At 42.6% G+C, this 12134-nt stretch overlaps 1 protein-coding gene across 3 annotated transcripts in view; it reads right to left on the bottom strand.

Annotated features, from left to right (window-relative positions):
* Positions 1-601: 601 nt before the first annotated feature.
* podxl2 (podocalyxin-like 2) overlaps positions 602-12134 on the bottom strand; it is a 57266-nt gene continuing 45733 nt past the window's right edge. For all 3 annotated transcript variants that reach the window (XM_072581803.1, XM_072581805.1, XM_072581804.1), the window contains 4 exons: positions 9261-9417; positions 5976-6037; positions 4050-4229; positions 602-2825 (listed from right to left, as the gene is read on the bottom strand). In XM_072581803.1, the coding sequence (XP_072437904.1) occupies positions 2619-2825; positions 4050-4229; positions 5976-6037; positions 9261-9417 (606 nt within the window). In that variant the 3' untranslated portion in view covers positions 602-2618. The remainder of the gene's footprint in view (positions 2826-4049; positions 4230-5975; positions 6038-9260; positions 9418-12134) is intronic.

Consider the following 12134-nt stretch of genomic DNA (forward strand, 5'->3'; position numbering starts at 1 on the left):
GGTGTTGAAGGTCCGGGACCTGATTGCGTACAGACCAAAGGTGCTCAGCAAAGCGATCACCCAGTTGGCATTTTGTCTCTCCGATATCGAGGAGACCACATTGGGAGCAACGAATGCAATAGACCAAATTGAAAGAGGTACAAGTGAAACGTTGCTTAATCTGAAATGAGTGTTTGGGGCCTTGGATGGTGAGCATGGAAGGGGTAAAGGGGCAGGTTTTGCACCTTCTGTGATTGCATGGGAAGGTGCCGTGTGTGATGGGACAGGTGTTAGGTGAGGAGGGGACTAGGTTGTCCCGGAGGGAACGATCTCTGCGGAGTGCGGATGGGGGAGGGAAGGGAAGATGTGTTCTCTCTGTTTCACCCATCCCCCGCCCCCATATTTTGTCACATAGCACTGGCTTCAGCCTTGGTCATTCACAGCTCCTAACCTCCCTATAATCTCCCTATGCACCCCTTTATTGCTACCTTTGCTTTTGGAGCCATGACTCACCTTCTCTCAGCCTAGTATAAATACCTCCCTATTTCTCTCTTTTTTTAGCTTTGACAAAGGGTCAGTTAGACTCGAAACGTCAGTTCTTTTCTCTCCTTACAGATGCTGCCAGACCTGCTGAGATTTTCCAGCAGTTTCTCTTTTGGTTTCAGATTCCAGCATCCGCAGTAATTTGCTTTTATATGGAAAGGATGTTTCCCCTTGTGGGCTCTATTTTTAAAAATTAGCATCACCCTATTAGGACAGAGATGGTGAGACTTGTTTTTCTGTCAGAGATTTGTGTGACTTTGGAACTCTCTGCCTCAGAATGCAGTGAGGCAGATAACTGAATATTTTTAAGGCAGAAGTGGATAGATTCCTGTTAGGTCGGGAGATGAAGGATTATTGGTTGATAGATGGGAACGTGGAATTTGTAATACAAACAGACCAGCCATGAAGGTATTGAATGACACAGCAGGCTCAGGGAGCCAAATGATCTACACCTGCTCCTGTTTGTATACTTGTATATTGCACTCATCAGGACAATTTGCATGAAATGCCAAAGTAAAGGGTGAACAAAATAAAAACTGAAAGAATTGCAGATGCTGGAAATCAGAAATGAAAACAGAAATTTCTGGAAAAGCTCAGCAAGTCTGACAGCTTCTGTGGAGAGAAATCACATTGATACTGTATGAGAGGACAGTGCTAATCGGTTAGTAAGTGGACTTTGATAAACACAGGCATTTCCATGGAGTATGCACCACTTAATTTTGCTGACAGTTAACAGCCGAGTTTTGTTTAAATTTTAAACCAGACAGATTAACTCTGATTGTTCAGGGCATTGCCTGGAGAAATGGAGCAGGGAATGGCTGTCACCCATTGTCACCACATTCCACTTGCTATCCAATTAGCACTCTCCTCTTATAAGTGCAAATATTGTTTTCCATTCATTTTAGTATTGTCCTGATGAATGCAAGATGAAAAGCTTTAACAGAACATGTCTTTTCTCAGCAGTATTCAAGTTCTATAGTAACAAATGAACAAGAACGATTTGTCCAAATTTGGGGTGAAAGTGAGCTGGTGCATGAAGCCCATGTCCAAACATTCTAATGTGCCTTGCACTACAACTCCATCCATTTTAGTTAAAAGCTAAATCAGACAGATCGAGAATTCCAATGATCTAAGACAGCTACTTACATCATTAAAGCTGACGTTTAATGGACTTTAGAAACTATGGCTTTTTTCAAAAGACCACTACTGCTTACTGTGTATACTTTTCATGTGTATTCAATCACATCATTGCTATAAGTCTTGTGGTTAGGCGACCTCTGTTAAAAGGCAATTAAGGAGGGACATTGAATCCCATTGAATCACCTCACACTGCCTTCCAAATAAGCTGCTACTATGACAGCACACCTTTCTTGTTGTTCTTCTGCGGTGAACATTGTGTTTTGCCAAGGATGAGGATAGAGAGAGTTGGAAGATTTTGCATTCTCAGATGCACTGTAAACTACAAATTCTTTCACTCCACCAAGAAGCAGAATAAACCTCTCCAAACACTTGTTAAAAAAGACCAAAACGTCCCAATTGCCATGTCAATGGTAATCCATTCACTTTGAGAGATTACAATGACAAAACCCAGGCCTACATATTTTAACATAAACATTAATAAAGTGTCCTCAGCTGATTCACCGATGTTAGCTGTCCCAACCATCCCTGTAGACCTTTAATGAACCTGTGCTAAATGCCGCCAGTGATTCTGCACTGTACTGTAGGAAAGAACTATCTATATGTTATGCTTAGGAGCTCTAAATACATTCAATGGATTGGACACAAATGTGGGGCACGAAAGGGAATAAATGATGTCTGTGAAATACTCTGCTATTCCCATGTATAAAGTGATCAGTCACTTTCATTTTCAGATGGTTCCACTCAAGATATGCACCAAACAAATTCCACTGGCTCACTATTAGTGCTTTCTTTTTCTTGAACCATGGACTCATGGTGTGATAGAGCGAAGGAATATTGTAGGATTAGAATGCAGCATTAGGTCAGTTCTTATGAAGCAATGATGCCTCTGTGCAAAGTACAGGGGTCCATCAAAAAAAAATATATCCTCTATACTAATTCAGAAATGGTGATGGCTCCTAAAGGTGGGTGTCTTCTTCAAGACTGTCCGGCTCATCTTTTGACCCTTTGGTGATAAGTGTGCTCCAGCCTCCGGAACATTCTACTGCATCGCCATTCACACTGGGCTTCTTCTCCTGCATCTCTGAAGTGCTGTCTATGGTTATGTCCAAGGTTGGGTTGTCATGGCAACCATTCTCAACAAAATGGAGTTCCTCGCCATGAGACTGAGGGGAGATGAAATTAAATAACTGAGTTAAAATAATAGCTGAGTAATTCAGAACTAATATTAAAATAATTCTAAATGTTAGTCCAGAACATGAGTATTGCTGCAAAATGGAAGATCAGCAAATAGGTGACGACCATTCGCTGGTCCATTTCTTGGGGCAATGCCCCGACCAATCAGACTTAATCTGCCTGGTTTACATGTAAATAATACTTGGCAGTTCACTGTCCATCAGCATTAGTAGATGCATTCTACACACAATCCCTCGAACAATTAGAGATCACTGGCAAACCAATCAGCACTCTCGTCTCAAACATTTGTTTTCTCTGTGAATTGGCATTCTTGCCAACTGTCCTGATGATTGCAAGATGGAAAGCTTAAGTAAAAATGTGTAATTTTTCCAGCAATACTCATATGCATATTTTATGTTTTTGATTCTGTTCTCTCCTAATCTTTACACCTCCTCAATTCCTGAAGCTTTGTGTAAGACTTCTAGCATTTCATTTCATATGACCACGCTTTACCAGTGAATCAAAAGGTAGGACAGAATTCCATTTGTTATTCTATCTTAAAGCCACTATATTAATATAAGTAGCTGTGTTGGAAATGCACTTTCAGACTTTTTCAAGATTTCCTGCCACTGATTTCTTAACATTTTGTAATGTTGTTAGCGCCTCTTTCTATTCCATAGCCAATCCTTCAATTCAGGCTTCCCCCCACAGCAGTGCTATGGGGTCAAACATTTTACACCAGTTAAATAAATTCTAATAAATAAACAACATTTCTTTCAATGAACTGACAGCAAAGCTAAGGGAGAGATGCTAATTTATAGAAGGAACCATCTCCTCAACAGTTTGGAAATCGAAGGGTAGGGTCATATGCCATATTGTAGGACAAGGCCAAAGCTATAAAACAAGTGAGAGGGTAGGTTAAACAGATTGAAATACAACAAAGAACTGCAGATGCTGGAGATCTGAAACAAACAGGAATTGCTTGTGAAAATCAGCAGATCTCGCATCATCTATGGGAAGAAAGCAGAATTAATGTTTTGACTCAAGTGACTCTTCAAAAATCTGACGAAATGAAAAAAAACTTGTCTTTTCATAATGTCTTTCAACAACTTAAAGTCTCTTCCCCAAACAAGAGAGTGTCAAATTTCCCTAACCTTTCCTCACAACCTTGGCTCATGATATCTGTAGCCATGAGGTTCGGGCATATCACTAACCATGTTCTTTAACTTTGGAAGTCTTCGTTGCCAACAGATGTAGACGAGGCCTGAAATGATGATCACTGCGCAGATTGAGCCAATGATAACGAGCACGACAAAGAGTTTCCCATAATCTCCACGGGGATGGCTGGGTCTCCCTTGGCAACCTGTAGCAGATGTGACATTGTGGATCCCAATCTGCAAATGAAACCACAATTAGGAACATAGGAGCAGAACTAACAGGCCATTCAGCACCTTGAGCCTGTTCCACCATCACGGAGAATTACATAGAATGGCCATTTGACTAAAGAGGCCACATCTCATTCCTTCTCTATTCCTATCAATCTAATCCTTTTGTCTCTTTCACCTTTATTTGTTTACTAAGATGTTTACCTATGCTGCAGGTGGTAGCTAGGGAGACAATGGTCTAGTGATACTATCATTAGACTATTAATCCAGAGACTCAGGTAATATTCAGGGGACAAGGGTTTGAAGCCCACCATAGCAAATGGTGAATTAAGCATCCAATATTGACTGCAAAATTATTATCGCAAAATTCTTTCTGGTTCACTTCAGGGAAGGACACTCCCACCCTTACCTGTTGTGGCCTACATGTGACTCCAGACTCTTAACTACTCTCTGGGCAATTAAGAATGGGCAATAAATGCTGGCCTAGCCAGCAACACACACATCCCATGAATGAATTTTAAAAATTGGAATAACACAGTAGTTATATTCCTGAAAATTGTGTAATTGGAAATACATTATTCCCATATTCCCATGAATCACAACAAAGCAGGGAGGTTATGCTGCAGCTGTATAGGGTGCTGGTGAGGCCTCACCTGGAGTACTCCTTGGAGTTTGGTCTCCTTACCTGAAAAAGGATGTACTGGCACTAAAGGGGGTGCAGAGGAGGTTCACTAGGTTGATTCTGGAGTGGAGAGGGTTGGCTTATGAGGAGAGATTAAGTAGACTGGGACAATACTCATTGGAAATTAGAAGAATGAGCAGGGACCTTATAAAATTATGAAGGGAGTAGCTAAGATAGAAGCAGGGAGTTTGTTTCCACTGGTGGGTAAAACTAGAACTAGGAGACAACCAGTCTCAAAATAAGGGAGAGCAGATTTAGGACTGAGCTTAGGAAGAACTTTTTCACCCAAAGGCTTGTGAATCTGTGGAATTCACTGCCCAGTGAAGCAGTTGACGCTCCCTCACAAGGTTTTTTAAGTCAAAGATATATTTTTGAATAAAGGGATTAGGGGTTATGGTGAGCACGCGGGTAAGTGGAACCGAGCCCATGCGAAGATCAGCCATGATCGTATTGAATGGCGGAGCAGGCCCAAGGCGCCAGATGGCCTATTCCTGCTCCCAGTTCTTACGTTCATTTGGAAATCCATGTAAACAATGTTCAGGTTATGTGCTCAGAGGTAATCGAAGTCGAGTTTAATTTTTTTAAAAAGAGTGACTCTTCCTCCTGCTGTACATCTCTCATGATAAGAGTGAATAATCCCACCTCCATTCTCACTCCATGGAGATGGAACTGATCATTGCTATTAGTGCACAATCCACAATCTTTTCTTGGATATTTGAAATAAGGATCATGTCCACTTCCTGCGAGGTTTGCCACCCCAACATGAAACTGCATGTAATGTGGAGAAAATCATGAGTTCCCCAACATAGCTGAATGGTTTGGAACAGTGAGTAGAGAGATTTAAAGAAGCAACACTGGCCCTGTGAGGTAGGAACAAGCATCAATCATCCATCATAGTCAGCATTGCTAATGTCAGTGATCAATAATAATCGTGTTATTGAGCTAATGGGTAGTAAATACAGTGTTTGTGGTGAAACTGCATTAATCAAAGACTGTGCAGCAGAGAGCTCCATATTCTAACCACGTTCTGGAGTTGAAGAAATGTCCCTCTGGAAAAAGATTAAAAGCCTCACCTCTTTCAGGTTTTCCTTCACCTCTCCCAGCATCATGAGCACCTCCTTTGCTGGTATTGTACCTGGATTACAAAAATAAGAATGCATTGTTTAGGACTTGAATATTAAATAGAATTTTACAACACAGAAACAGGCCATTCAGCCCAACAGGCACAGACTGGTGATTACAGGCAACTTAAGCCTTGTATTTTCCTTCCTTTTACAGCATCAGTATATTCTTCCTTTCTTCCTCATATTCAGTTCTTGTCTCCCTGCTATAGGAAAGATGTTGTGAAACTTGAAAGGGTGCAGAAAAGATTGACAAGGACGTTGCCAGGGTTGGAGGATTTGAGCTATAGGGAGAGGCTGAATAGGCTGGGGCATTTTTCCGTGGAGTGTCAGAGACTGAGGGGTGACCTTATAGAAATTTATAAAATCATGAGGGGCATGGATAGGGTGAATAGGCAAGGGTAGAGATATCCAAAACTAAAGTGCACAGGTTTCAGATAGAAGTAGAATGAATTAAAAGGGACATAAGGGCATTGTTTTCATGTAGAGGGTGGTGCGTGTATGGAATAAGCTGTCAGAGGAAGTGGTGGAAGCTAGAACAGTTAGAACATTTAAAAGGCATCTGGATGGGTACATGAATAGGAAGGGTTTAGAGGGATATGGACCAACACTAGCAAATGGCTAAAGGTTAATTTAGGTTATCTGGTCGGCATGGATGAGTTGGAGCAAAGGGTTTGTTTCTGTGCTGTACATCTCTATGATTCTATATGTTTATCCAGCTTCCTCTTAAAGATATCTATATTCTATTTGCTTCAACTTCTCCATTCAACATCCATTTTTGCCAATCTTAGTCAGCTCATTCCTTTGTTGGATTTATAGTGACTAATTTATATGTAATACCACTGGTTTTTACTCTATCACAAGTAAAGTTACTATGGAGGTCCTGCCTTCTCACCCTCTACCCCCACCTGAAGTATGGTAACCCCATGGGTTAAACTCCCCATAGATCATCTCTGTCTAATGAGAGAGCAGCCCTATGATTGTCTGGAACTATGGTGACTGTACCTCTACCCAAAGTGAAATCTCTGCCTCTGCATTGATGCTATCAAATCACTTCATCAAATAAAGACCTCTATCAGGACATCCCTCAGCCTCCTCTTTATTGAGAAAAAGGTGTTGCTACCCAATCAACCTTTTCTGATAGTTACTTCCTGTTAGTTACATCACTTCTTGATATGGGTCAAATGCTGGCAAATGGGACTGGGTCAGATTGGGATGTCTGGTCAGCGTGGATGAGTTAGATCAAATGGTCTGTTTCCATTCTACATGACTCTATTACTCTATGTCTCTGTGTCAGCCTTGTAGATCGTTTTAGCTGTTACTCAAGTGTCTGTATATCTTTTCTGGAAGAGATAATCATGCGCAGTTCACTAAGTGGAGACACGGTCTGTTGAATAAAACACCAGGCCTGATAGGCTGAATTTGGAAGATTTAGAATACCCCCACCCCGAGATATAAATAACTGTCTCTGGGTGGAGTTAATCATTTCGAAGTCTGTCTGAAATCGTTGTTCAGTTTGTTGTTTGTCAGTTCTACAGTCTACATCCACGTAGCATCGACCCAGGTACTATTTCATAAAAGAGAATATCTCTTATGTAGTGTTGATGCAGTTAACTAGTTTTAAGTGAACATAAGCTGTTATCCTATTATTATGTAATAAACTACTTCTTGTTAGTTGTGTATGTGCATCTTCTGCCAGAGACTCATTCATGCTTAATCTTTCCCCAATTAATATGAGTAAGCCTCATAGACCAGTCTTATAGGAAGGCTTGATGGCAGTAAATCTACCTAAACAAGATCCTGTATAACCAAGTGCAATCTCTAATAATATGACTGACAGAGAGAACATAGAATTCCTACAGTGTGGAAGCAGGCCTTTCAGCCCACCTAGTCCACACCAACCCTCCAAAGAGCATCCTACCCCATCCCAGTAATTCTGCTACCATGGCCAATCCACCTTACCCACACATCTTTGGGCTGTGGGGGGAAACAGGAACACCCGGAGGAAACCCGCACAGACATGGACAGAACGTGCAGACAATTATCTGAGGGTGGAATTGAACCCGGGTCTATGGTGCTGTGAGGCAGCGGTGCTAACCACTGAGCTACCCCAAACATTTTGTACTTTCTCCATCTTCACTGTGAGTGGTGAAGGGGGTCAGTTTTAATCAATCACAGGGAGCGTGAGGAAGGAGTTCAGAATGTATGTTTAGAACCAGTTGCCTCTCCCAGAGACAGAGACAGTCAGCTATATATCAGTTGGGCCTGTTGACTGGGGAAAAGAGAGTTTCTGACAGGTTCAGTAGGTCGCTGACCAGCCTACAAATCCTTCCAAGTGTTCCCCAAACGGGAAAATGGTGGGATGTATTTCATGGTCCCTCTTGTGGTGGCTTGGAGGTGGGAAGGACATTTAATTAGGCAGGAAACAGCAACATACCCGAACCCTGCCATTCTCACACCCCCAACATGAATTGTCTGGGATGGGAAAGCCTATTCATTCTGTTCAAGGACAATTAAGAATGGATGACAAATGCTGGCTTCACCAGTGCTACCCATTTCTTGGGATGTGGGCATCGCTGGCAAGGCCATCTCTCATTTGTTGAACTGGCCTTAGTTGGCCAGGTTAGCAGGCATTTAAGAGTCAACCACATTATTGTGGGCCTGGACTCACATGTAGGCCAGACTGGGTAGGGATGGCAGATTTCCCTCCTGAAAAAGAAATACCGATGATTGGCTGGAGTCTCCCAGAAAAATGAGAAAGGTTGGGAACCTCGTGGTTCCCGCAGTAAAGGGGATTCCAGAAACATGGATAGAAGGGAATTCTCCTTAGAAGATGGAAGGCTAAGAGGAGACTTAATGGAGAAACTCAAAATGGTGAAGAACTTAAAAATGAAGAAAATAGAGACTGTTCCCATTGGCTGAAGGGGACAATACCTGGAAGATGCAGATTGGCAAAAGAATCAGAGGTGATGCCCGTATAAGCAGTAAGTGGTTAGGACTGAGAATGAGAATGTGGTGGACACAGATTCAACAGTAGCATGCAATAAGGGAGTTTGATGAATACTTGAAAGGGTTAAAATTTCAGGTATTATGGGGAAAAAGTTGGTCTAACTGGACTGCTGCTTAAAAGGGTTGGCGCTGATTCCATGGATCAAATGGCCTTCTCCTGAGCTGCACTCTTCTGCAATTTTGCTGCTCCATCCATAGATGGTGTTCACTGTGTCATTGGACAATCACCTCGATCGCTGGCCAGCATCATCAGGAGGTGCTTCTCGTCCTCACTGGGTTTGCTCAGCGATATCAGCCACGAGTCAGCAGGGGAGCTCAGTTTCCTGGAGAACGACTGTGCCACCAGCTTCAGCAGCTTTAATCCTTCCCGAGTCCGAAACGCTTCCTGAAACACACAGCTTTCTTTAAACAACAGGGAAAATCACTTTAAATCAGACAATCCCTTGTACAGAGGGGTCCAATGATAAGGTGGATTTATGTAGCGCCTTTAACATGGAAAGAATGCAAACAGGCATCACAGCCAGGACAAAATGGGTGCCAACTTTAAAAAAAGGTAGACTTGTATTTATATTGCACTTTTCACAACCATTGGATGTCTCGAATCACTTTACACTTTTCACATTGTGTAGTTACTGCTGTAACATCAGAAATGCAGCAGCAAGCTCCCACAAACAGAAAGACGATAATAAGCAGAAAACAAACATCATAACAACAGATGGGGTGATATATGTGAACAACAGGACACCGGTTGGCAAATATTGTATCATGCCATCTTTTATACCTATCACATTGGCAGATGGAACGTCAGCTTTACCCAAAGAGGCAACATGTACAGTGTATGCCTCAGTGTTGCACTGGAGTACCTACCTTGATATGGGTGTTGAAATTTTAGAAAGAGAGACAGAACCTCAAGCCTCAGGGACAAGGATGGAATCAGCTGAGCAACAGGAGAAAGATTTGGATGACACACCAAAACTCCTGGTGAAGGAAGTGAACCTTAAACAAAGGAGAAGAAGCAAATGGAAAACAAGTGGAGCGGTTTTGGGAATTCATGCGCCAAGTTTAGAAACTTGAAGGAGTCGCCAATGGAGGGAGATATGTGCAAGAGGGTGGAGAAATCAGAAGGACATAGGACACAGGTTGACCAGAGAAGGTTCCAATGATGGGGTGCTGAGAGGCCATAAAGGGATTTAAACGCAAGGACAAGAATTTTACATGGGAGTTGCTTGAGAATGAGGTGGTAAGGGTAAAGGCACTATAGTCTTGCCAGATTATAGGCTGCCCTGTCAGAGAGAGAGAAAGACAACCAGTGGTGGCTTAGCCTGAGGTTGACCATGCCTCAGGTGAGGGGAGAGGTTGAGAAGGAGAGTCTGATTTTTATTTATTCACGTAGAGTCATTGAGATGTACAGCACAGAAACAGATCAATCAGTCCAACTTGTCCATGCTGACCAGATATCCTAAATTAATCTAGTCCCATATCCCTTTAAAACCTTATCATCCAGATGCCTTTTAAATGTTATAGTACCACCCTCTGTGTGGAAGGGTTGCCCCAGTCCCTTGTGGGATGTGGGCATCACTGGCTGGCTACATTTATTGCCCGTCCCTAGTTGCACTTGAGCTGCCTTCTTGAACTGCTGCAGGTTGATCCCCAATGCCATTGGGAGGGAATTTCAGGAATTTGAACAGTGACCTCAGCTTTTGCGGGAATTGAACCCATGCAGCTAGTAGCACTCTGTATCACAAACCAGCCATTCAGCCAATTGAGCTAACCAATACCCTTAAATGCAGAGGTAATATACAACAGAAAGATGGGGGAGGGTATTGATATGGGATGTTAAACATTTCCATAAGTGTCCAATTTTGATTGGCAATATTTTATTCCATTTAAAGCTCTCTACCAGAATTTCCCACGATATGGGTCAGGACTCAAAGTTGGGTCATGTGCTGACATTTTAGGGTTGTGACCTCTGAGGAAGGAATGGTCACAATAGAACTCTGATCAAGTTATAGCTCTATAGGAGCTGTCTCACCTCCTCCATGCCACAGCTCTCAAACCTCACCGAGGAATTATTCTTATTCCCTGAAATGGAGTCAACAGTGGGAAAAGATTTGGGAAGCACTTCTGGTTTCGATGGAAATTGTCGCTGGTTCCCCAGGTTACAATACTAATGTTGACCTGTAGGTGGTGCTGCACATCAACATGGCTGCCTGTGGCAACAGCACCCCCATGAGTGATTAATGGGACTGCAATTCATTGTAACAAGAACAACTTATATTTATATGGCACCTTTTTTAACATAGTGAACTATCCCAAGAGCTACATAAAAAAATCACGCTAATCCACATAAGGAGATATCAGGTGACCAAAAGTTAAGACAAGTCCAACAGATTTTTGGATGATCTCAAGTTTTAAGATTACATTAGATTCCCTACAGTGTGGAAACAGACCCTTCAGCCCAACCAGTCCACACCGACCCTCCGAAGAATAACCCACCCAGACCTATTTCCCTCTGACTAACTCACCTAACACTATGCGCAATTTAGCATGGCCAATTCACCTGACCTGCACATCTTTGGACTGGCTTCAGTCTTCGTAACATTTCGGTGGGAGCACTTTCTGTTTATCCACTACCTGACATTAAACTTAGCAATAGGAGCCAAGAGAGGTGGCAGTGAGGTAGCATTGACTTGTGTAGGAACTAGGCCACTTGTGGCACAGTAGGGTGTCCCTACCTTTGGGTCAGGAGGTCTGGACTGACGTCCCACATGCTCCAGAGATGTGGCATAGCACATCATAGAACATAGAACATTACAGCGCAGTACAGGCCCTTCAGCCCTCAACCTGTGAAACCAATCTGAAGCTCATCTAACCTACACTATTCCATTATCATCCATAAGTTTATCCAATGACCATTTAAATGCCCTTAAAGGTGATGAGTCTACTACTGTTGCAGGCTGTGCGTTCCACACCCCTACTACTCTGAGTAAAGAACCTACCTCTGACATGTCCTATATCTATCACCAATACCGAACAATCCAGAAGGTCTCCTTCTTCAAAGACCGCAATTTCCCCCAGACATGGTTGACGATGCTCTCCACC

Source organism: Chiloscyllium punctatum, chromosome 12 (assembly GCF_047496795.1).
Source record: "Chiloscyllium punctatum isolate Juve2018m chromosome 12, sChiPun1.3, whole genome shotgun sequence".
NCBI lineage: Eukaryota > Metazoa > Chordata > Chondrichthyes > Orectolobiformes > Hemiscylliidae > Chiloscyllium > Chiloscyllium punctatum.